Below are 27343 nucleotides of genomic sequence, written 5' to 3' on the forward strand. Positions count from 1 at the left end.
TTTAAATTACAATCTTATGTGAACGAATTAGATTATTAATAATTTTTAATTTAAATAACATAATATTTACAAAAATATTTTAAGTAGATTAATAAATATTATTTATTTAAATTAAATTTATCAAATATGAAAAAAATAATTATTTAAAAAATTTTATTAAAAAATCTATTATGAAAAATTAATAAGAGAAATACAAAAAAATAATATGTCTAATAAATATTCTATTGACTAAATAAATTATAGAAACTAAAAAATAATATTTTAAAAAAAAAAATTAATATTAAAAAAAAAAATTAAAATAATTTAAAAACTAAAATCTAAATATGTACTTAGTATTAATTAATTTCATGAATAATATGTACGTAATATTAAATATGCTTATCCTCTTCTTGTTACCAACTCACGCCTCTTAAAAATGACGAATTGGTAAAGGCTTTTTTCATGAGTCGTATCGCCTATTGCATATGTCAAAACTGTGAAAAGAGAAGTTAGAAAATGACGGAGGGTCACGATCCTTTCAATGGTAGTCTCTCTCCTCGCTAGGTTACAAATCGTTGGATTGAACCATTTGGCTATTTCTTCTTCAGATAGGGAATGCCTTCGGCATAATAACAAGCATTTAAAAAAAATACATTTTAATATAAATAAAGTTTCAATCAAAGATGTATAATAAACGCGTTTGGATTACTTCTGTGAAGCAGTCTCCAAAGAATCTAAGCATAAAATGGAAGCAAAAATGCAGAAAAGTCAGAAGTCAATGACTCAATAATGAGCCTGCTTTTTCAAATGTCATATTCTTCTCGGAAGCTTCAAAGGCGGCGCTCTCTGTATGACAGGTACGCGTGTACCTATACCAAAAAGTTTGAAGCCCAAGTTTAAGTGTTAGCCCAAGGATATTTGGGGAGCTGACCGACCCGTTTATGTTTTGCTGGATCCTCTAAAAAATGCAGTTACCTTTTAACTCCTTAAAGTGTTATGGGGCAAAATATGTGTCCGGTATATGTTCCTTTACAGTCGTGTTGTTTGATGGCAGGTTGATTGAAAGAGCTTCTGAATGTGAAATTTAAAGATTTAATTAAGATGAGCAACGTTGAATCCTCCAACTCTTCTTCAACGATTATTTTGCCAAGCGTTGAGAACGGCTCTGAAGAAAATGCGTCTTCTTCCACACATGTTGCTGATTCTGGCGCCTCTGCTAAATTCGCCATTGGTTTGGTTATAGGTTATATAGATGACGTTTTGTCTGCTATTTCTAGTAAGGTAACGAATATGTATGTTTGGACTTCTCTCGTTTAGATTTCAATTGTTTATCGTTGGCCCTTCCATAACTGTGGTCCGTATCTGTACAGAAATCCACTAAATTGGTTGACAGCGGAATGAAATTGAACGACATGGTGGAGCCATTAGCGTCAGATTTTTCTAAATTGTGTGAGGGGATTTCACAGGGGGCGAAAATGTTTTCTGAGCAGGTAATTTTGCATTCTCAATATTTTTTCTTTTAGTAGAGAAACGATAATTAAAGCTCTCATGATTTGGAGAGCATGGGACAAAACAACTGAGTTAACTGTAACATCCAGGTTTTCCAGGTCTAAATTAACATCTAACATATGCATAGAATAAGGTTAACTATCTTACCATTTCGCCAGATTATATGAAATTAAATTGCCAACTGACTTCATGTGAACCTCAATGTCTATATTCCGCGCTAGGGCAAAAATTGGGATGTAACATACCATTCCCCTTGAGGTTCATCGTCCTCAATGAACTGGAAATTACAACGATCATTATAAAGGAGCATTTTAAAATTGGAATGTAACGTACCATTCCCCTTGTGATTCATCGTCCTCGATGACCTCTGAGTTCACTTTACCGTAACGGTGGTCATCTCAGCATTGGTTGAGTTGATTCTGATTCATATTCTTGTCATACTTATGTAGACACTCACCATATCATTAGTTTGATTCCATTTTGATATCTTTATTTACAAGGTTCAATGATTGAAAGTAAGATAAGTATTCAAACTTGAAAATTCTTCAACCAGCAAGTTCTAGATCATAATTTAATTTGCTCATACGTACCATCTGGCATATGGCCCTCATTAATGGATAGATCATCCTTGCAAGCTTACAGATTAACTGTAATAGGTTAGTGAATCCATGTTTTTCCATTGTAACCTTGGCCCTCAAGCCCAATATTTCATTAGAATAATCATTTCATGATAAGACATCTCCAAAACAATATTCAACAGCTCAATAAGTAAAGTCAACATCGCATGCATATTATCCATGTATAACAATGTGTCAAAAAACATGATATTCTATGCAAGATTATCAAATCAAGATCATAAGTATCTGAAACAATTCATAAGATTCTCATCATTCATTTGTAAATATTCACCTTTCCCATTTCTGGAATTCAGGCTTCCATGCCCATCTCATCAAAAGTTTACATCTGTAAGCAAGCATTGATAGTTCCAACTCCTTACTGAAGCACATAATGATCTTTTCATTTAACCAACATCAAAAAGAATCACAGTTCACAGTTTTGTTTTCCATTCAATTCAGGTTCAAATTGGTAACAATTTAATTCTTTCATTAATTTGGGTCGACAAACCCGCTCATGATGGATTTAAATATCATTTTATCAAGATTTAAACCTGTGTTTAGATTGCGCAAGTCTAGGCATCGGGACCCTTTTAATCTTTTCATTCTTGACAAAGAATGGCCCTCCCACCTAGGATAATACATATGTAACATTCTGGTCCTGCCACTGAGTAATCCGGTGGGTTGAAGTCCCAACGGTTATTCGACAAAATAACTGAAGCATCAGGACAATCAACAAGATCAATTGTTCTGGCAAATCTGCCTAATTCCACCCTGGCCAAGGATTTCAAAATTTGGGTCGTCAAACCCGATCCACCACTCAGCTTGCCAATCCTTTTTATCTTTTTTATTGTTTATACATTTTGTTCACTTTATATCATTTCAGCCTTCTTGGCTATTCTAAATGATTTTCGAATGTGTTTTTCCAGTTTTGATTGCAATATTCGGATATGCAAAAAAAAAAAAATCTTTTTCAACATTTACGTTTTCAGATTCTTAGAAACAGTGTTGGACCCAAGGTTTCAAGGTTGAACCCAACGCTCTGATACCATATGTAACATCCAGGTTTTTCAGGTCTAAATTAACATCTAACATATGCATAGAAAACGGTTAACTATCTTACCATTTCGCCAGATTATATCAAATTAATTGCCAACTGACTTCATGTGAACCTCAACGTCTATATTCCAAGCTAGGTCAAAAATTGGGATGTAACATTAATAGTGCAGAGCAGTTTAAAAAACGAACACACAATAAGCAATAATCTTTATCCAATGCAGATCAGATTACATTTTGCAGCCTCTGTTATGAGGTCTAATACATTCATTGCGTGCAGTTTCAAACAGCAATAAGGCTCTCTTTTTATAGAGCTCGTAGTTAATGCATAGCTAAAAAAGGAGGATTTGTTACAAGAATGTTTTAATTTGTACAGGAACTTGTATTGTTCTCCTCATTTTATGACTGCCAGATCAATTTGCGTGGAAACTATTAACTGCGTTAATTCTTCTGAACTAATTGTTTATAGTTTTAAAACTTGCATGACACTAACATGTACATGGTTATCTACATGGCAAAGTCTGTAACTCGATGACTAGTTGACTCAGCTTTGATTCTTGACATACTCCTGCTTGATGCTGATACTCTCAGTTTGATCTCAGCTTAGCCTTATGGACCCACGTAGTATATTTCTAATAGAATTGAAATATCCATTCTATTTCTCTCTTTAACGAAAGGTCACAAGGCTCAGTTTCCTCGTTTGTCTCTAGCATAAAGGAGGCTATTGACACTTCCATGTGCCAATTAGAACAAGTAGTCATTGACTACTTCATTCAAATGTATGAGCATTGAACCACCACTCTCTTTTTACATGCAAACTGTTAGGTTTGTACAACTGTTTCAACATCTTTGTCACCCTTTGCTAGCAAGATCTACCCACCCATAATCAACCTACATACGACTTTTTGTATAGTGTTCATTGCTCTCTCTATTTGAGCATGAGTTCTCAAAGTAATTCTTCAACCCACAAATTCTACAAGGATGAAGATCCCAATATTTGTCTTCTTGATGCCCTTCTCTATGACAATGAGAACACTGTACTCTTTCAGCAGATTTGTCCAAACTTTTCATTTCGGTAACACCAAATCTATCTCTTACCAAATCCAAGACCTTCATATTTTGGCCTCCAAATAGGCTGAACAGATTATGTGATGCCTTGCCTGTGTCTTCCAAGTCCTCTTCCATTCGATCCCATTTTTCGTGTAATCCTCAAATTGATATTGTTTTTAAGAGAATCTTTGTTATCGCCATGACATTGCATCCATATCTGTATTGTGAGAAATACAAAACTCAATTCACAACCCTAAACCTAAAATCTTTGCTTGGCACTTACAAACTGCTCGGCACTTAAGGTGCCGAGTGACAGGCAACAGGTGCCAAGTGATAGGATGCTCCACACTTGAAGAAGAATGTAGAAGGTGCCGAGTTAGCTCAGCACTCAAAAAAAAATGCTCGGCAATAATGGATGCCAAGTAAGCTCGGCTCCAACTAAGAAAAAAAATTATAACTTAGAATTCTAACGTGAATGCTTTCACCATTAAAACTAGAGAGCCAAGCTTTAACCTTTCAAACAAGTTTCTCAAAAAACAATGAATAGAAGAGGAAGAACAATAGATTCAAGTATGCCTGCTTGCTTTTCTATTCAACTGAGATTTAAACTATTACAAAATTTGGGAGCATTCGGCTTCAACCAGAAAACCCTAAAAATAATCCTAAATATTCATACTGATGAAACTTCAACTTTTAAACTTTAAACTTGCAGCTCTAATGGCTACATACAAGGTGCTTGGAGCAATCACTATTTCAACAGGACAAACTCAACAATAAACTACAAACTTACAGAACGACAGGAAGAAGCACGTGCAAATGCTGGCACGAAATGAACTATCTTCTTTCTCTACACTCTGACGACTGGATCGGCTGATCAACTTCTTCTTTCTTCCTTTTTCTCTGCTCTGCTGAACTGAATCTCTGAATAAATCTAAATGAATGAATAAACATTCCTTTTGTCACATTCCATTTTCCCCCTCTTTTCTGATTTTGAAAAAAAACTCACCTACTCGTTATAAATTTTCTGAACGTTCTACTGGTCGTTAGGTGGTAGGTGGGCGTTTGGCTCCAAGGGCAAGACAACCACCGCATTAAATATTCCAACACTCCCCCTTTGTCTCGAGCCAAACAAAACAAGGATCACAGCTGATCCACATCAACTACACCAAGACACTCTCTTAGGTGTACAAAAGTTCCAATGTCTAATGGCTTGGTAAAAATGTCTGCTAGCTGCTACTCAGACTTACAAAATTCTATTTTGATATCCCCATTTTCCACCAACTCTCTGATGAAGTGATATCTGATCTCTATGTGTTTGCTTCTTCCATAGAAGACTGAATTCTTAGACAATGCAATTGATGAGATGTTGTCACAATAAATTGTGGTTTCATCCTCTTGCCTTTCATTTAAATATGTCAAGATCCTTCTTAGCCAAATTGCTTGACATGCTATTGCATTTGCTGCAGTGTATTTAGCCTCTGTTGTAGATTGAGCAACAATAGGTTGCTTCTTGGATGCCCATGAAATTGCACCCGATCCCATATGAAATACATATCCGGAAGTGCTCTTCCTATTATCTATACTTTCAGCCCAATCACTATCAGTATAACCAACCAGATTGAAATCATCATTTGCAGTATACAAAATCCCAAATCCCTTGGTACCTTTTACATACCTTAGGATCCTTTTTCCCGCTTGCCAATGAGAATCTTTTGGTGTTTCCATAAATCTGGAAATCAGACTTACTGCATGCATTAGATCTAACCCAGTTGCAATCAAATACATTAAACTTCCAACCATACTCTTGTATAGTGTTGGATCCACTCTCTTGCTAGAGTCTTCCTTGCTCAACTTTAGACTTACTGCTGTTGATGTGGGGGCAGCCTTACTATTGTGCATTTTGAATCTATCCAAGATCTGCCCTGCATATTTTTCTTGAGAGATAAAGATGCCATCATGCATTTGTTTTACTTCTATGCCTAGAAAATATTTCAAGAGGCCTAGGTCTATCATTTCAAATTCACTTTTCATGGCCTCTTTAGACTCACCAATTAGAGCCTTGTCATTTTCAGTAAAAATTAAGTCATCTACATACAAAACAAGCAATACATTACCATCCGCTGTCTTGATGTAAAGAGTGGGCTCACCATTGCTTTTGCTAAAGCCATTGCTCATCAAATATGAGTCAATCCTACTGTACTATGCCCTTGGAGCTTGCTTGAGCCCATAAAGAGCTCTCTTCAATCTATATACTTTGTGTTCTTCACCTGCAACCTCATAACCAGGTGGCTGCTCCACATATACTTCTTCTTTCAATACACCATTAAGGAAGGAGGACTTCACATCCATTTGAAATACCTTCCATTTGTGTTGAGCTGCAATTGCTATGATAGCATGCACGATTTCCATTCTTGCAACAGGGGCAAATGACTCATCATAGTTTTTGCCATACTGCTGTTTGTAGCCCTTGACTACTAGCCTTGCCTTATGCCTATCAATCTTGCCTTCAGCATTGCATTGGTCTTGTAGACCCATTTCACTCCAATCACTTGCTTCTTGGGAGGCAATTCAGTTAGCTCTCATGTCTCATTCCTTTCTATAGCATCTATCTCCTCATCCATGGCTTTACACCATTTCTTCTCTTTGCTTGCTTCTTCAAAGTATATTGAATCACTATGAGAAAATAATGCAAAATTAACACTCATCATAATTTTCATACCTTTCATCTTGGTATATCTCCTTAAGACTTTTGGTCTTTCTTGGTAACAGGGAGGAGGGTGTGGGATTAGAGTCTTCACTGTTGCTGCTTTGCCGACTAGCTCGGTCTTCACTGTTACTCGGCACTGACACTCAGTCATGCCTAGAGGAGCTCAGCAATGACTGAAGTTGCTTGCCTTTTCTTCTATCTGCTTCTTCTTCTTGTTGTGCACCAGCATCTTCTTCACTCATAATTGGCACTTTATTAGAAGTGCTTGGTGACTCATCAATTGAACCATACCAAGACTGATTTTCAAGAAAATCCACATCTCTTGAAAGAGTCATCTTGTTGTTCAATGGGTCATACAATCTGTATGCCTTTGATTCTGAGCTATACCTTGTAAAGATGCACTTCACACCTTTGTCATCCAATTTCTGTCTTTTCTCTTTAGGCACATGTGCATATGCAACACATCCAAACACCCTTAGGTGTTCAACTGTCCATCTTCCTCGTGACCATGCTTTCATTGGAATTCTGTCACGGACTGCCTTTGTAGGACACCTATTAATTAGGTAAATTGCTGTTGCTACAGCCCCTCCCCAAAATTCAGTTGGGAGACTTTTCTCTTTCATCATGCTTCTTGCCATTTCAACAATGGTCATATTCTTTCTTTCAGCCACTCCATTCTGCTGTGGTGTATAGCTAGCTGTGAGCTCTTTCTTTATGCCATGTTTCTTGCAAAAATTTACAAAAGAATTGGAGGTATACTCCCCTCCTCTATTTGATCTTAGGACCTTGATATAGTGTCCACATTCTCTTTCAGCTTGGGCTTTAAATTCTACAAATCTATCAAATGCTTCAAATTTATTTTTTAAGAAATACACCCATGTCCTACGACTGAAATCATCTATGAATGTCATAAAATAAGTACTCCCTCCAATGGAAGTAACTTGCATAGGACTGACTAGGTCAATATGCACTAACTCTAATGGATATCTAGCCTTCCTAGAATTTTCAGAATTAAAGGGAAGCCTATGTTGCTTACCCAAAATACAAGCCTCACACTTGTCACATGAATTTCCTATATGTGGCAAACATCTACCATTCTTTTATTTGATAACAAATTTAAACCAGCATAGCTAAGATGGCCATACCTGAGGTGCCATAGCCGTGAGGGGTCTTCAATCACACTCCTAAGAGCTGATTGTGTGTGAGGTGCAGCACAAACTTGAGATGAGAAATATGTCTCTATCCTCAAGGAAAACATTCTGTTCTTTGTCATTTGAACTGCTGCAAGCAAGTTCTTACTCCCATCCTTTTCAAGAATGACATACGTGTCATTCTTCATCAGCACTTTGTATCCATTTTGAATGAGCTGACCAATGCTCATCAAATTGTGCTTCATACCAGGGGCGAAATACACATTTTGTATTTCCTTCTTCTCACCTTTCTTGGTGCAGACCATAATAGATCCTTTGCCCACAACTGGTAGGGTTCCATTGTTATCCATTTTAATCTCAGATTTGAAACTCTTGTCAATGAATGAAAACAAGGTTTCATTACCACTCATGTGGTTGCTACATCCACTATCGAGGTACCAAACCTCAGGGCTTCCTTCTTCACCAACATTATACATGATGAAGGCAGTGGCATTGTTTCCACTTCCCATGTTCACATCAGCCACATTTGCTTGTCCTGACTGATCATTTTGCTTCTTGCAACATTCATTTGCATAATGCCCATATTTATGACAGTAGTAGCATTCTACATTACTCTTATTTGATTTGCAGTTTTTTTACCTCCTCTTGAGGTATTTTGTGAGCTACTTGCTCCATCTGCTCTTCTTGAGCATTCTGCTGCAACATTTTTTTGTCCTCCATTTCCTTGGCCTCTGCCTCTAGAGTTTCTGCCTGAGCCATTTCTTCCTCTCCCCCTTCCTCTTGGATTTGACTGAGCCTTGAATGCTTGCTCTTGGGAAGTAGAAGATGTAGATCTATTGATCCTATGCTCATGGGTTTGAAGAGTACCCATTAATTCATCTATTGTCAAAACAGTGACGTCTTTTGCCTCTTCTATGGTCATGACCAAATTGTCATATTTATGAGGTAAACTCCTCAATATCTTTTCCACTATCCTCAAAGCTCTGATACCATGTGAGAAATACAAAACTCAATTCACAACCCTAAACCTAAAATCTTTGCTCGACACTTACAAATTGCTCGGCACATGAAGGTGCCGAGTCACGGATTTGCTCGGCACTTGAAGGTGCCGAGTGACAGGCAACAGGTGCCGAGTGACAGGATGCTCGGCACTTGAAGAAGAATGTAGAAGGTGCCGAATTAGCTCGGCACTCAAAGAAAAATGCTTAGCAACAATGGATGTCGAGTAAGCTCGGCTCCAACTAAGAAAAAAAATTATAACTTAGAATTCTAACATGAATGCTTTCACCATTAAAACCAGAGAGCCAAGCTTTAACCTTTCAAACAAGTTTATCAAAAAACAATAAATAGAAGAGGAAGAACAATAGATTCAAGTATGCCTGCTTGCTTTTCTATTCAACTGAGATTTAAACTATTACAAAATTTGAGAGCATTCGACTTCAACCAGAAAACCCTAAAAATAACCCTAAATATTCAAACTGATGAAACTTCAACCTTTAAACTTTAAACTTGCAGCTCTAATGGCTGCGTACAAGGTGCCTGGAGCAATCACTGCTTCAACAAGACAAACTCAACAATAAACTATGAACTTACAGAATGACAGGAAGAAGCACGTGCAAACGCTGGCACAACATGAACTATCTTCTTTCTCTGCATTCTGATGACTGGATCTGCTAATCAACTTCTTCCTTCTTCCTTTTTCTCTGCTCTGCTGAACTGAATCTCTGAATAAATTTGAATGAATGAATAAACATTCCTTTTGTCACATTCCATTTTCTTCCTCTTTTCTGATTTTGAAAAAAAACTGTCATGTCCCCAATTTTCTGGTGACAGTTCGATTTAATTAATTTAATTAATGGTTGTCCAAGGACGACTAATTAGTTATTTTAATTAAATAAATAAATATTAAAAGATGACCTTGTATTTAATAAAGTGACTTTAGTATTTAATAAAGTTACTTGGAGTATTTAATAAAGTCACTTGAGGGATAAGATCAAAAAGGTTCTAGAAGTCTCTGGAGAGGATGGAGGGAAAAGAATAAATAGGCACCCCGGGGCTCCATTCGAATCAAGCAGTTGGTTATTTCTCTTTGTATTTTCAGATTGTGATTCAATCACGGGTGCATTGTGGAACCTAGGGTTTCTACAATTGTCACAGTTGGCCATTGAGAACGATAACTCTCAATTGGTTCGCAATTTTGAGGGTGTGAAATATCATCCGAATTATTGCAGATTGGAGGTGACATTCAGTCATTTCATCGGGGCAGAATCTGTGGCCAAGGGCCAACGTGGGAGGAACATTGTGTGAATTATTTGTAGGATAGAGATAGCTGCAGTATAGAATCGCTGTGTTCTTTGTCAGCCAAGATTAAGGAAGAAGATCCATCCTTGTTAGCGACGGCAGGAAGTGTATATCTTTCCATCAGCAGTAATTTGGACGCATCATCCCTAGAGCAAGATCACAGGAGCCAGCTGGAACCACTAGGGTCTGAATTATATGCAAGTTTAGCTACCGGGAGAAAATCCTACAACAGTACCGTGCAGGCTTTGAAGCGGAACAACAGGACAAGAAGGTGTATTTTGCGGAAGACTTAACAAGCACACACAAGTAAACTTGAATTAGGCAAACATGCAAGGGCAGATCACGAGTTGATACGCTTTCCTCCAGCGCACACCACAGGGGAAACTCATTTGCGACAAACTCGGATTGAAGACCATTAATCACAGCGAAGTTGATTAATAAGAAGTCGCATGCGGAATAGTTGCAGAGACCACGACTCCATTTGCCCCTGTGTTTCCTGACCCCGGTCAGTAGCAAACTAGAACGGGCCTAAGGTCGGATCACCACTCACGAACCCCCCCGCAGAGAAGGTGTGAATTTGCAGGAGATCGCAGTGTGAGGAAATGAAGGAGCTAGTCAAGGGCAAACTGTGAAATCCGCAGACCAGTTCTTCCATCTATCACTGACACTAATAAGCGGAAGCATTGACTTCCCCATTCTGAGTCAGTCACTATATAATCTGAATCCGATTTAAGGGTGAAAGGATGCGAGTTTCAGTGCCGCGATGTTTATGGATCAGATATCCGATGTGATTTAGAAAGCTTCCTTCCAGAAAATGACATATTTGTTGTACTCAGCGTCCACCCCTTTGTATCATTCAGTTCATGTCCGAATGTTTGAGGCAGCTGCACTTGAATGATCTTGAACGCAATAACTTTGATGAGAGTATTGCTGTTTGCCAAAGTCTTATTGAAACACCAATTCCACTATCTTATACTCGTCTGACATCAAGATTTTTAGTCCTCTGGCATTATCCTTTGGGACCAATGTGAGTGGATAATTGTACCAGCTACATTCATCAGTGCAGCATCGCTGTTCTGCATCGAAGAAGTTGGAGTACTAATTGAGGAGCCTTTCCCTATGCTTGCATTGGACCAAATCTGTTCCTTGGCTTCCGACAACATTAAGGAAATGATCCGGATCCAGAAATTAATTGATAGACGTTTGCATTCAAAGGAAGGAAAGCTATTCGCAGAAAAGCTTGGTTCAAATGGTATTGTAAGGGGAAACACTAACAGGGAGGAAAAACTCAGAATATAAAATGCCTGCAAATTATCCTTGATTACTTCCAGTATGTTGGTATCAGAATTCGATTGTTAATTGTTTGACGAAATGTCTGCCAAACCTTTGAAGTTTTAAGTATTTTGGTGTTTAAGAGGTAAATATCCTGCCGGGGATATTCCAAAAACTCCTACCCGTTATAAATTTTCTAAACATTCTGCTGGTCGTCAGGTGGTAGGTGGGCGTTTGGCTCTAGGGGCAAGACAACCACTGCATTAAATATTCCAACATGTATACATGTCCTTACCTTCACCTTCAATCTCTTTCCCTTGAGAAATATTTAGCTACATCATCTATATAAATGAGCACAAATCCTTCACATCACATGTGCCACTACAAACTGATTTCTTTTATTTTAAAAACTCATTTTCTTTTTTCAACATTTTTACCTTGTCTTCTAAATCTGCATTTGTCTTCTTTACATTTTCCAATTCCTTATCAAGATTACTTCTTAATAGTTTCTATCAATTTTGAATTTGACCGTTTCAATTTCATCAATTGATTTTTCAAAAAATCTTTCTCACATATCAGACTCAAATTTTCTTTCTTATTGTCCATCTTTCCTAATGGAAAAATAAGTAGTTTTACTTAAACAACTCGTATACTTGACTATTATTAATTTTTACTTTGATCTGCCTTCTCTCTGCTACAATTTTTTCTTTGGAGCTGCAATGATAATCTTTCTACAACTTCCTTCTAACAAACTAACCAAGTTCAACAAATCTCCTGAAGAGCCCTTCTCCAAATTGATTCACTTCTCAGCAGACTCTAGTTTGTGGTGGCATTTTTATTCCTTGAGCATCAGCAAATATGTGCCCTTCTTTTTCTCTAGATATGGATCACCAATAAACTGGACCTCTTCATCTTTTTGGCAGCTTCACCCGTCAGCACTCTGTTAGGATATGTTTTGACTGCAACAGAAAATAGTGATCTCCTTTTAGAGCAGCAACAGTGTTTTCCTGCACCAATTCTTTAAGCTCTCTTTCTTTAGCAGCAATGAGAGTTCTTCTTCTATCTATTTTGGATCGTTATCCAATTTAGCTTCTATTAGAAAAAACGCACAATCAGCTTGAATTTCAGATAGCACACTCTCCCACAATCTTTCTCTCTAATAATGTCATGCCCAGGAACTTTTTCCTTGCACTTTGATACCAATTGATGATTTGAAAAATAGGAAAGTAAAACAGAAGAGACACAGTAATCAATAATCTTTATTCAATGCGGATCGGATTACATTTCGCAGCACACACATAAAGTAATCAATAATCTTTACTCAATGCAGATCAAAAATTGAATTTACAGCACAAACACACAATAATCAGTAATCTTTACTCAATGCAGATCGGATTGCATCTTGCAGGACAAGTGCACAATAATCAATAATCTTTATTCAATGCAGTTCAGATTACATTTTGCAGCCTCTGTTATGAGGTCATACACAGTCATTGTGGGTAGTTTCAAACATCAGCAAGGCTATGTTTTTATAAAACTCATAATTAATGCATGGCTCAAAAGGAAGAAGCATTTGTTACAAAAATATTTTAATTTGTATGACAACTTCAATTATTCTCCTCGTTTGATGACTGCCAGATCAACTTGCATGGAAACAGTTAACTTTGTTTATTCTTTTGAACTAATTGTTTAAACTTTAAACATTGCATGACACTAACATGTATATGGTTAGGCAAGTCTGTGACCCAATGAACAGTTGACTTAGCATCAGTTCTCTGCAAGCTCTCTGTCCCATGTTTTTTTTCCATGAATAACCTTGAACATGAAATGATATATGGATTCAAGTTTTTCCTGAAAGAAAAACAGAGTACCATCATCAAACAGCCCTGTCAAGATCCACTAACTGATCTAACTGTTGGGACAAACCCAAAGGTAATTGCTCCCTATCCACAATGTTACAATTTGAATTTGATCAGAAGCCCACTTGGCCAAATAGTCAGCAATTCCATTCTATTCCCTAGGGATACGAGTGAAGGAAACAGGGTCGAAAGAAGCACATAAATTAAGAATCTGGTTGAAAACCAAAAGTAACTGCCAACTAACATACTCAGTGTGTTTCTTAGTCAACAAATGAACAACCACCTGCGAATCAGATCCATAAATAAGCCTTCACCATCCAAGAGCACAAGCCTACGTCACAACATACAAAATAACCATAGCTTCCATCGATTTGTTAGTAACGTGGCCTTTATAAACAAATAACATAAACTGAACAGTTCCCAAGCTGTCTCTACGAACTCCCCCAATATTTCCAGGGCCTGGGTTTCAATGAGAAGATTGATTTTCAAAATGCCCCGGAGAAGACTTCACCTCCCCACCCTATCAATCTTTAGGGCAGGGTGTCTGTATCAATTTCACATGAGTTGTCGTTGTGGAGAAGGAAGATGGAGACGATTAGAGAAAATAAGATCACCAGGATCTGCAACCTTTGTTATATCATATTTTGCTGAGACAGTTTCTCCTAAAGAATGGAGAATTTTTCACCACAACTAGTGATCTCGCTGTCAACGTTTTACCTCAGAAATAGAGAAAAACACCAGTAAAAGAGCATAAACAATGCACATAACACTCAAAAGCATTTACCTTGGGAAAAACCTTCCCACGAGAAGGGAAAAACCTAGCCACACCAACAAACATATCTGTTATTGATCATAAATATTCAAGAACATGGCCTTCCACTTGATTGATTTATGATATACCATGCAATCACATAAATAGATTGCATAAGACTCTTCATCTTACACATGGTGGTCTCTTTGAGTCCTAAAAATAAGACCCTTCATATTTCCTCATAATCAACGCTCTCCATACGCATGCGTCTTCACATGACATATGACACATCATTTTGCATAATATTAACTTAATATAATCACAAATATCTGTGTCAGCTGAAGGTGATCATAACAGTCATAAAAAACATGTTTCTATCTCATAAAACTAGAGATAAAGATCTCCATCACAGCTACAAACTTCAACACTCCCTCTTAGAAAGAGGAAGATCTTTAGTCAGTCATAGCTGTAAAAAAAGATGATAAATTCACATATGTTATCTCAGCATAACATTAGCCACCATAGTTACTTCCTAAGCACATAGAATGAAGTCACACACATGACTTTCACCACGCCTACTTACAGAGAGTAGAATGAAGACTTTTATCTCAAAGCTTCTCCGAGAGAAGGATACATTTCCACTATGCCTACTCGCAAAGGGTGGAACGAGGGCTTTCACCTCAGACTTCTCCAAGAGAAGAACACATTTCCACTACGGCTACTCATAGATGGTGGTCCACCGTAACTACTTATAGAGGGTAGAAAGAGGGCTTTCACCTCAAACTTCTCCTAGAGAAGAATGCATTAATAACTGAGATTTCCTCTTTAACAGAGACTCCCTCTTAGTAGGGACAACTTTAATAACAGGGACTTCCTCTCAAGAGGATATCTTTAGTCACCACAATAATATGGTTGACTATTGCATAAACTTGCAAAGGGTTGGACATCTCACTCTGTCACGTAACCTCCCTCTGAAGTTGAATAGTCTTTCTCTAAACATGATCTTCCTCTTTTAATGAAGATAATATGCCACCAATATTGCAAATAACATTGCAAAATCTTTCACTATCCCATGCACCCATGGAGAAAATGAGAGCTCTCAGAATAACCTGTCAGTTTAATTATAGGCTTTTGGACAAGGTCAAGTTAGCATAAACATGATACAGTCATAATAGATGATATCGAACATAAGAACCTCTTATGTATGTTTATTCATTCAACTAATCATCAACATCTTGCAATGAATATTATTTAATAATATGCAAATAAAATGATTACCTGAAGAAAACCTCAGAACATACCAAAGCCCCTTGTTATTGATACTAAAGTTGTTTATGCTGATGCTTGTCCATTATTCAATAAAACTCTACACTCACATAGTCTAGCTTTGCATGCACACAACAATGAAATTATAATAAAGAAAATCATAACAGAAACTTGACTCCAACAAGATTAGGAGAGATTTCATAAATACTCCCTCTTAACAATGAAGCCTCCTTCTAAGGATCATTGTTGTTGCATCTTGCAATCATTAGAGATTATATTAACATCACTTTATGAATATTAATACTAAACAATATACTACTACCAATCAACATTCAAAATTTATTCTTATGTTGGTGACATTCAATAGTTGTAATCATCTCTACTACAATTGTTGGTGTCTTAAGATATGTCCATAGATACTTATTTCACCAATGAAATGCTCAAAAAATAAGTGCTAATCCAAATTTCCTGAAAAAGCATAGACGGTAAGACATGATATCATCATGAGAAGATGAATAAGAAAACACTCCGTAGTCATGATCAATTCCCCGATGCTTCTTGAAATGGAAGGCATGGGCTTCGACATCCTCGACCTCGCTAGATCCACCACCATGAATTCACTGCATACTATAATTGTAGAGAGACTTTGCATAGTCGACAAATTGAATGCTTTGTCCTTAAACAGGACATCTGTAGCGATGTCGATCTTTAAGTGTAATTGGCCTTTTGACTAAGCCCGAGACAAGAAGGACAAAGAAAATGTACTTCCCTCCCTGCGAGTCGATCCTTCGATCTCTATCCTGAACGTAGACAAAATTGGTAGAAGGGACAATACATAGTGCCTGCAGCAGAGAACTTGTAGTGTGCATATGAACAACTCCTTGAGGCATAATTTGATTTAATAACTTGTCACTTACGACCCTCCCATCTCTTGTTACGATAACAGAAAGTGCTTCAATTTGAAAGGCTCCCTCCGAATACTTAGGAAGCACGACCTCTTCCCTCTCCCCAACACAACCTACACATCTTCCCCTCCCCTCTCGACATATCAATTCTCTCAGGAAACATAGCCTTTTTTTTCTTTGCATATTGATGTGTCTAAGGTTTCGCTGTAGAAACAATTAAAATGAATCCCCGCCGGACAAATTTATGTGATTTTTGGGGTTGCTATCAAACAGATCACAGATACAATTGAAGCCATTTGCAAAATAGGCTTCACAAGAACTTGCTTTAGCTTTGGTAGGATTGTGCCAATGCATATATGACTACTGTATAAAGTTTAGTGCAATTGTTCCCAAGCACTCACATCAACACAAATGATCCCGATGAATACAAAATGATGCCTCAAATCAATCAGACACCTATCCATTTCAAAGGATGGAGAAAGATAATGGTTATCAAATGCCAAAGACGCTTAATTCATCCTCCATCTCCTACTTATATGAGCAATCATGAGAGTACAATACTTGCATATCTCTTCTTGTATGTCTCTCTTAAAACAAAACTATGTAGTTCCCAATACAAAAAATGGAACATGATAATAATATCTATATCACTCCTGGTACCTTCCAATAATAATATTTATAAAACCGCTTACACATGCAGAAGCCTTCTGAACGAAAATCATCTCACGCATGAAACATCAAAGCAAGAAGAAGTTACTATTCATAAAGTTTGCAGTCTAAATGAAGCAACAACAAACTCTCTTACTATAGATGTTAAAAACTCCTTTATTGCAACCACTTTAGATAGAACTCCTTTATTGCTTTTATTCAATTAGGCTCTGATACCATGTTAATGTTTTAGCCTAGAAATAGAGAGCAATGGCAATAAAAGAGCATAAACAATACACAGAACACTCAAAGGCATTTATCCTGGGAAGACCCTTCTCATAGCAAAGGAAAAAATCAACCACACCAACAAATATATCTTTTATTGATCATCAAATATCCAAGTACATGGCTTTCCACTTGATTGATTTGCAATATACCATGCAACCACATAAATAGATTGCATAAGACTCTTCATCTTTCACATGAAGGTGTCTTTGATTCCCAAAAATAAAATCCTTCATATTTCCTCATAATCAACACTTCACATTTCCATATGCATGCCTCTTTGTATGACATATGACTCATGTCGTTTTGCATAATATAAACTCAATATAATCACAAATATCTCCTTCAGCTGAAGGTGACCATAACGGTCATAACAAATATGTTTTTACCTCATTAAATCAGAGATAAAGATCTTTATCGTAGCTATAAACTTCGACACTCGCAACTTCACATCTTGAAAGATCAAACAATTACTCCCCAACCAGATATACCAAATAATAAAAGAAGGGCCAAGAGTCCAAGCCACCTAAAGAAAAAAAGTTTTGATAGATTCCTTTCCCCATCAAACAAAAAACTCAGCCTAGGAAGAAACATGGAAATAGGCTTGATTCCACACATTCCACCAAAGATGCCAAATATCTCTGTTGAAGGAGTGCTTGAAAAAGAGATGGGAAATACTTTATTTACTATTATGACACAATACACACATTGAGGGGCCTTGGAATCCATGTTTATATAAATTATCCTAAGTAAGACATCAGTTTTGGACTACCAGCCACATGAAAAAATTGCACTTGGGCCATTAGAAATTGTACCAAACATGTTTGCACAAAGGAACTTGACTGCCCCCAAACGTCTTCTGCACAACTCCACATAACTTGCTGAACCAAAAACTTCCTAGACAAGTCGTTGCTTTGCCAAGCCAAGATATCATTTTCAACCAAGGTAGAGCACTCCCAAGGCTCAAGAATCTGAGCTAGCTCCTAACTATCTTCCTCAAAAACTCCTAGAGGCCATTCAAAAGGATGTTTCCAACGAAAACAAACTGCCAACCCAAAATTATGGGCAATCTTATCATGATCAAAAGTGTCTCAGCTGGAAGCCATGAAGTGGGAACAAAGGGGGTGAAGGTGGGGGTGAGTGGAAAGGAGAGAAGGATAACCATTCCAAGAGTCCAACAAGAAAAGAGCTTGAGATCCCAAATGGAAAATCTAGAAGAGGCCATTCTTCACTAGTTGAGCCCCCAACTTCAAAGTATTCCATATCATAGAACCTCTTCCTGCTATAGGAAAGTGCGGGACATTGAACACATAAGCATCAAGAAGATATGTATGGGTGAGAATATGAGCCTACAACTGATTTTGAATAGTACACGAATGCCAAAATAACTTAACAGCAAGATCTTGCTAATTTAAAATAGAAGAACGTAAGCCAAGGTAGCCCTCATCCTTGGGTTTACACACGGTTTTTCATTTAACCAGGCTGCATTTAACAGTCAAGAAATTAGCACTCCAAGGAATTTGATAAGAAAGCATATCTAATTCCCAAAGAAAATATATGGGAGGAACCTAAACAAAACACGTTGATATAGGAAGAGCTTGAACGACTGACTTTTAAAAAGTTGAGCGAGCAATAGTAGATAACCAATAGTGAGTCCAATGATTAACCTTCTTTCATAATTTATCAAGCAAAATCTGCCAAGAGGCCCTGAGTTGTCTATCATTAGTAAGTGGAATGCCCAAATAAACAAGGGGAAGAGTTCCAATTTGGAACCGCAAGATGTCAACAATATGCCTATGAATGGACTAAGGAGTATTAAAAAAGAAAATGGAGGATTTGAGCTCGTTGAATTTTTGACTTGAAGCTTCAAGGTGCAAGGTAGATATCCAAAGCATGTCTAAAAGATTTAGCTTCCCAAATGTGAGATAGAACCGTAAGAGAAGTGTCATCCACAAACTGAAGATGTGAAAATTTTGGCTTGCCATTGCCCCATTACCACCCATAAGTCAAACCTTGAGAAGCCCTAGATTTTAGAATCCAGCCCAGACCTTAAGCCAAAATAATAAACAAGGGGAAAGAGGAACCCCTTGGCTAAGACCTCTAGTAGCACCAAAAGCCTCTGAAGGAACTCCATTCACAATAACCAAGAAAGAAGAGGAAGTAACAACTCATACACAATTTCACCTATTTTGGACTAAAACCAAAGGTTGAGAGAATTTTTCGAGAGAAGCTCCACTTGACCCTATTGTAAGCCTTGGCCATATCCAATTCTATGAACATAGATCACTCATTTGAAGCGGCCATACACAATCACATCAGAAACCAGCACAACCCCATCCAAAATTTTCTTGCCAACCACAAAACCCCCTTGCTCCTGAGAGATAACAATGGAAAGACACATTTTGAGCCTGTTTGCAATCACTTTTGCAGTAATCTTGTACACCACATTACACAGAGAAATGGGGCAGAAAAATTCAAGCTTATTAGCACCTTCCAAGGGTAGAATTCAGAGCATGAAGCATCTGCTTTCTATGAAGAGATTTCGTAACAACCTCCAATAGATCTAAATTAATAATATCCAAGAACTCCTAAAAAAATAATTAGGGAAGTTGTCTGGTCCTGGAGATTTACCTTTGTTCATCCCAAAAACAACTTCTAAATCAAACAAATGAGAGAATCATTCATGCATTGGTAACATGAGAGGGAATGCAAAAGAGAATCAGTGCCTCTTCCACATCAGCAGGAGAGGAATCTTCAGCAAAAAGAGCAAAGTAAAACTGACAAGCCTAATGAGAGATAGACAATAGAGAAGAAATTAGAAGCCCCTCAGAGGTAAGAAGAAAGTTAATATACCCCATATTTTGATGAGCTTGAACTGAATGATGAAAAAAAGTCATATTCCTATCTCCTTCCTGAAGCCAATCAATCTGAGCTTTTGGTTTCCAATAAATCTCCTCCCGAAGCTCATATTCCTCCACATTTCTCAGAGACTAGGATTCAAGCATCCAAGAAACCGATATCACAAATTTGCTGAGTAACCACTACAAGATGATCAAGAGCATCACACTTCGCAGACTAAAGATTACCAAAACAAAATGTATTCCATCTCTTGAGGTGGTATTTGACATCTTGAGGTTTCTTAAAATAGAAATACATGGCTATTCCATAATCAGGGTCTCCCTTTCCACCACTTAGCCACTAAATCATGCAGCAAAGAGTCTGAAAGCCACATAAGCTAAAATTTAAGAGGAAATTTCTTTGCAACAAAAAAAAGGGAAGTAGAGAATTTGATTGGCCAATGATCAAAACCTCTCCAATCAAGAATTTTAGAGTTAGTCACCAAGCCACCTCCTACCTAGAAAAAAGTGACCAGAAACCTATCCAGCTATTTAGAGACTTCCTCTCCTGTTATTCCAAGTCAAAAACCCATTAGAAGGCTTAACATCAACTAAAGAAAGAGCATCAACTTGAGCACAAAATAGGTAAAAAGTGGGACCAAGCCTAGGCATCCCCCCTCTTTTTTCCTATAAACTCAACACATAATTAAAATCATCTCACAAGATCCAAGGAAGTTAAGGAGCATATGAACAAACATATCTTAAATGTGCCCAAAGCTGGTATTTTCCATAAATGTCAATAGGGGCATAAACATTTATAATATGAATAGTCTCGCCAGAGTCCCAAGCAGAAGCCACCATGGAGAAAGAGGAGTGAGTAGAGACCCACTAAAGGGGAGCAATCTTGTGTGGATCTTGGAACAAAGTCAAACCTCCAGAGTTACTCTGTGAATCAATGCACTGACACTGACCAAAATGCTAGATATGAGAAGCATATTGATGTATAACATCAACAGAAACCTTAGTCTCGTGAATATAGAAGGTGTCTGGTGAGTGAAATGCAGCTAAATCATGAATAGCCTTTCATAGGGAGGTGCTATTCAACCCCCTTACATTCAAAGAGAGAATAACATGGAGAGGGTTGAGAAAAGTGAACACCAATGGGCTTGACAGACCCTGGTTCCACCAATAAATCTCTAGCAGCTTTATCTTTCTAGGTCCATCTTATGCTCTTTTGAGAAGTTGTCAAAAGAACCTTTCTTAAGAAGACAACGTTGCACTGCAAGCCTTGAGAAGACCTCTTAACCTTATGAGTGGCTAAAATCTCTCAAGCCAAATCCGCCAGAATAATATCATCTTGCATAGAATTAGTAAGTCATCTGCTGATCTTGCATTCCATGAAGATCATGGTCTGACTGTAGGACCAATACAACCTCCATACCCACACTAGCAGCTACAGAGGAGATATTTGGAGGGGTCCCTTCCTCCAAGGCCAAAGTATCTAATATTTCAAAATGGTTAAAGTCCTCATCTATTTGGCGCTCCTTCAAGGTTATTTTCTTCCCTCTTCCCTTAGCTCTTGTTTTGATTGGCACAAACCCATCCTTACTCAAATCACCCTCCCTCGTGGGAGCTTTCCCCTTGTCCCCTTTACCCAAAGGTGGAGAAGAGGATGAAGCAATATTAGTAGAACAAGGTTCTTTATGAACTCTAGCCCATTGCTGCTGAAGATGGTCATAATCGTGATAGAGCCAACACCGGAAAGACAAAGATTCATAATCTAGCTGCTGAATCCAGGATGAAGATCCAATACAAATTTCTGTCAAATCTGGCAGGGGATTATTCAGATGAATCTCTACGCATATGCGAAAAAAGGATTTAAAGAAATAACCTTCTTATCAAGGGTTTGTGTAGTGATGGCAACAGGCTCCCCTAGCAGAGCAACAATGCTTCATACAATATCTTCTTTCCAAAACTCTAAAGGGAGCTGAGGCAAACGAACCCAAATAGGAACACAAGAAGCCAACTCTTCAGCCAAATTAAAACCCATATGCCAGGGTTTAACAAACAGTCCAACATGATTGTAGAAATATGGGCCTCCAAAACCCTGATTCTAGTCTGCCACAATGGAGAAAACCACCATAAAATAACTGTTAGTGGTAAGAATAATCTCCATGTCTCCGTCAATCTGTCATGAATGCTGAATTGAGGCTTCCAAAGCAGGCACAGGAATACTAATGCCGAGAAGCTTGCAAATGACAGTATTGCAGCTCCAATATGAAACATTTTCAGAAACAGCCTCAGGAGAAATGTCCAATACCGGCTGATCTTGGCTTCTAGGCAAACACCCATTTACTTTCTTCATTTTTTAACCCTAGCTTGAATATACGGTCTCTATCCTTTGTGAATGCATGCCCAAGGAAGACCCATTCTTAGTCTAATTTCCTCTAGCCACCACTAGGCTCAAAGGCTTGAACTCTATGCCATGCTGCAACCAACCCACAAAAAGATCAAAACCAATGCACACCCCAACTACCGATCCACAGCTTCAAACCCCACAGGCAGCAAGCGCAGCAACCACCAAACCCAGAAAAAAATGCCACCCGAATGCTGGAAACACCCTCCCCCTGCAAAAAGAACAGACATGTGAGCTAGGGAGATTGGCAACCATGATAATTTTTATATTTCACACAAGATACATAAATTATTATTATATAATTGTTATCATTCTGATGATTCTCGGATCTGAAACATTGATTTAAGAAAAACACAAATAATTGAATATACTAACTACTACGAATTGTGATTGTCATTTTTTTAATAATTTCTCAACTGTTATAAATGTTTGATTTTTACATTTAGCCAAGTGAAGAGCTATTTTTTAATGCTCTGTTTCCTGTCTCTCATTACATTTCTGTTTGGAGCAGAAATTCATTACAAGCAGCCTCTCTGGCGAAGCGCACACAATGGCTGTGGATGTGTTAAAAGGTGTGGGCAACGCTCACTGGGCTGCAGTGGGGCTTCTGGCAATAGCAAATGTTTTGGAAAGATTGGACAAGATCTCTTCAAATGACAGGGAATGCATAGATCTTCTGAAAGGGATGTTAGACTTGGCTAAGTTCATTAAGATGATGAAAGAAATTGATGCTCATTTCCATAAAGAAATTTTGGAAAAAATGTCCGAAGCTCTTCATTTGATAGTCAGTGGGGCAATCTTGTGTCATTCCTTTATCAGATGCAACAAAATATCCAAGTATGTGAAAAGCTTCAAATTCTTTTTTTTATATAATGCATTTTATAAAGTGGGAAAAATATAGCTATATTTGTGCAGTTCAGACATTACATTTTTCCAGTCTATTTAAAAATAGTATGCATTTGTTTCTGAATTTTGTTAATAATGTTTATTTGCATCAATTGTTTTCACCTTCATCTCTCAATCCTCTTCAAACCTATCTTGATCTACATTTTACTAGCCATACTTGTTCAGTTGAGACATTAGACTTTTATAGTCTTTATCAAAATAGTATGTATTTGTTTCTGGATTTTGCTCTATAAGATTTACTAGCATCAATCCTTTCCACCTCCATCCATCCAACTCTCTTTTAAACCGATCTTGATCTACATTTTATCAATTTTCCTTTTACGGCAACTCACTCTTCTTAATAATAGGTTCTATATAAATAAATCTCACACAGCAAAATCTAAAAACAAACTTGCACTATATTTGTTCAGTCAAAAGTATGTCTTTCTGCAATTGTTTTGTAACAATTACTCACTTCTGAATAAAAAGGTTCCTATCGACCAAGAAGATATGTGAAGAACTCGTTTATTTACGAGGAAAGATCGATAGAATGAAAGTAGATATGGTTCTTCAAATGAATTATATGTTTGTGTCATCCTGCACCTTCCATTTATCAAGAAATGAGCACATTACTGCAGATGGAGGGATAGACCAAGGGCATGCTAATGATACAGGTGATGAGATTATAAATTTTGTATTCTATTTTCAGTTACCCCGTCAATGAAAGTTCAGATTCAATTAAAATCCCCATAAGCAATTATTTTAACTGTGCGTATGGTAGAATCGGTGGATCATACCACTAATTTGATGCACTTCCGCGTAAGATTCTGATATTATCATGTATGTCTTTCAATTCATTTTCAATTGCACAGGTGAAATATATGAAACAAAAATCTACACAACAACAGAGACTATATGCTTCGAGACGCAGTCACCAGATTCTGGTATTCCGGATATATCTGATAACAAAAACGGTTTTCACTTAGGAGCAAGGCTTTCGCGTACCTTCATTGCATTTAGGAGATATTTAAAAGATGCTTCCAATGGACTTAGAAGGATTGCCGGACAGAGATTTGATCAATGCCGAAAGCCTGTGCATACGCTTTCCATGAATCAAACCCCTTCACATTTGATTGACGACTTGCCTCCATTGACTGTTGACTCGCCTCCATCGACAATTGAGCATGGCTTCACCTTTAATGAATTGATGACGGCGACAAATAGGTTTCACCCCAGTAATTTCCTGGGTGAAGGAGGCTTTGGGATTATATTCACTGTAATTCTTCATCTCCCAAGAAATATTTTATATTACAGAACTTACATGGAATAGTTATGACGTAAAGCTGATAAGGAATTTATATTTGATATTTGTGAAGGGAAAATTGACTGATGGAAGGCGTGTGGTAATAAAAAGATCGAGGGATGTAAAAGATGTCTTACAGAGAGAGTTGGAGTGCATTGTAAATCTCAAGCATCCAAACGTTTTGACTCTGGTGGGATCTTGCATTCATGAAGAAGAGTTGCTGCTTGTGTATGACTTTATGCCCGAAGGAAATCTCGGAAACTTACTCTTTGGTAAGTTTCATGAACTACACTTTAGCTATTTTTCTGTGGATGATTATTTTCATGTCAGACCACAAATGTGAAAAATGATGTGCAGGAAATCGTCTAGTACTTGACTGGCCTACGAGAGAGAAAATTATTAATGGAGTATTAGATGCCCTTGTTTATCTTCATGCGGAGGCGTGCATAGTGCACAGGGATATTAAGCCATCAAATATTCTGCTTGACGAAAATTTCAATGCCAAGGTTTCTGATTTCGGAATTGCAAGAGAACTGCCAAAAGAGAAATCTGATAAAGCTGAGGAAGAAGGAGTTTTTGTAGATTTAGAAGAAGAAGCTGCTGAAACACATCATTCAACTGGGGTCGCTGGAACCCTGTAAGTTATCCCTGCCCTACATCGCAGAGTTGAAGAAATATCTATCTAATAGATCATACAAAATCTAAATCCCCGAAAGCCACAATCATATCTATATACTTAAATGCTGAAGTTTCTTCTTCCAAATAGTTTTTCTACTGTTTGGCCTCGCTGTTATAATGTTTCTCTTCTTTGAAAGAATTCCATACAGCAGGGGATTTCTGTATTACAATGCCGTTTTTTCTGTGGGGATTCTGGTATGATTTTTGGAAATGGACTTTTATTCAGGTTTTTTGAAGGGGATTTTGGGATTTATTTTTACAGAGCAAGCACGGATAAATCGGGCTACGATAAGATCGAGAGTAAATCAGTTAAAAGAGGGGTAAATGTTTCGGTAGTGCATTCTAACAGTAAATAAATAGGCTCTAGTTTAGATTTTTGACTGGTACTTTATAGAACTGGAGTTTAAAAGGGATATTAGAACTAAGTTAGGAGTTCAGCACTTAAAGAGTGTTTTAAGAGCGATGTTAGAAACAAGTCATATTTAGACCAATAATGAACTAGTGAAAGAGGGGTCAATACTTTAATTGGTAGAGCATTAAATATTAAATAACCTACTTGTTATGAAATAAATTAAAATTTTATTTTAGTTTAAGATATATTAAGCATTGATTTAGTTAAGTGGGATATATAAATTGAGTTAAAAAGTTAAAAGTTATTCTTTGCAATTAAAAAAATTAAAGCTTTGTTTGAAATCTCAAAAATTAGAGTCTTTCTCTTTCATTTTTATGAAGGATTATACATTAAATTCTCCGTCAAAATCTTTTATTTCATCTTGAAGTCATTATTGCCTATACTAAATTGCTAATTCAATGTTTCCTCTTTACCATCTTAAATTCCCATTTGCCAATTCCTCAAGATTCTATAGGATAAAATCTATTTTTAAATTAGTTACAAGTTATGTAGACCAATTTAGTGTAGGCCAAGTAGTTATTGCCATCACTATGCTATTTCTTAGAAATTTAATTTGGCTCTAAATGGTTGAGTTTCTAACCCTCTTTTTGGCAGTGGCTACGTAGCTCCTGAGTGTGTGATGACTGGTCACGTCACAAGGAAATCAGACATTTACAGTCTTGGATTGTTGTTTCTGAACATTGTGTCCGGAGAGAGATGTTTCAAACTTACAAGTATTATATCTAGCATGAAGAGCCTTATAAGTCTGGTAATTCTATCAATTATACTTTATTGAATTGTCACCCGAAAGGTACTTCAAGATTAATGAAATCAAAACAATAATAATTTTTGTCTTATGTGTTTATAGGCATGGAAGCTACATGAACAGAATCGTCTCAAGGAACTAATCGATCCTCGACTACTTAACACGGAAGGTTTGAACTCAAAGAAGATAATAAGAACAATTAAGGTAGCTCTTTTGTGCATTCAGATGTATTCCACTGAACGACCAACAGCATCACGAGTAGTGGAGATGCTTTCATCAAACAAGACTATCCCAAGACCACAACAATAATGATTATAATGCATCAAGCTCGTCAATCACTTCCAACTTGGTGTCTATATCTTCCATGGACTCAAAAGTTGAAAGGTTGGGGACAAAAATTGAAAGGTTAAAGAGAGGATTTTTGTGTGGAATTTCACATATAAATTTTGTGGAATTATATATATATATATATATATATATATATATATATATATATATATATATATATATATATATATATATATATATATATATATATATATATATATATATATATATTTTGTATTTAAGATGAAATTTTAAATGGTATTGTTTGATCAAAGATAACATATTTTCACAATCTATAATACTTAAATGTAAAAGTTTCACAATAGTGCTTTATGTGTGTGTGTGGGGGGGGGGAGGGGTCGGTGTGGACAATTTGACAAAATGAAG

The 27343-nt window shown here is 37.0% G+C and overlaps 1 protein-coding gene across 1 annotated transcript; it reads left to right on the forward strand.

Moving 5' to 3' along the window:
- The first annotated feature begins 704 nt into the window (after window positions 1–704).
- Window positions 705–27108, forward strand: LOC149546525 (cysteine-rich receptor-like protein kinase 21). The gene is made up of 10 exons (XM_089791240.1): window positions 705–836; window positions 1034–1260; window positions 1350–1469; window positions 23118–23443; window positions 23981–24165; window positions 24364–24767; window positions 24868–25066; window positions 25152–25431; window positions 26479–26632; window positions 26732–27108. Exons 2-10 carry the CDS (start codon window positions 1081–1083, stop codon window positions 26936–26938), a joined length of 2055 nt encoding a protein of 684 aa, XP_089647366.1. The 5' UTR covers window positions 705–836; window positions 1034–1080; the 3' UTR covers window positions 26939–27108.
- The last annotated feature ends 235 nt before the right edge of the window (window positions 27109–27343 follow it).

Source organism: Cupressus sempervirens, chromosome 7, assembly GCF_028749045.1.
Source record: "Cupressus sempervirens isolate cs-2001-9-10 chromosome 7, ASM2874904v1, whole genome shotgun sequence".
In the NCBI taxonomy this organism is placed as follows: Eukaryota; Viridiplantae; Streptophyta; class Pinopsida; order Cupressales; family Cupressaceae; genus Cupressus; species Cupressus sempervirens.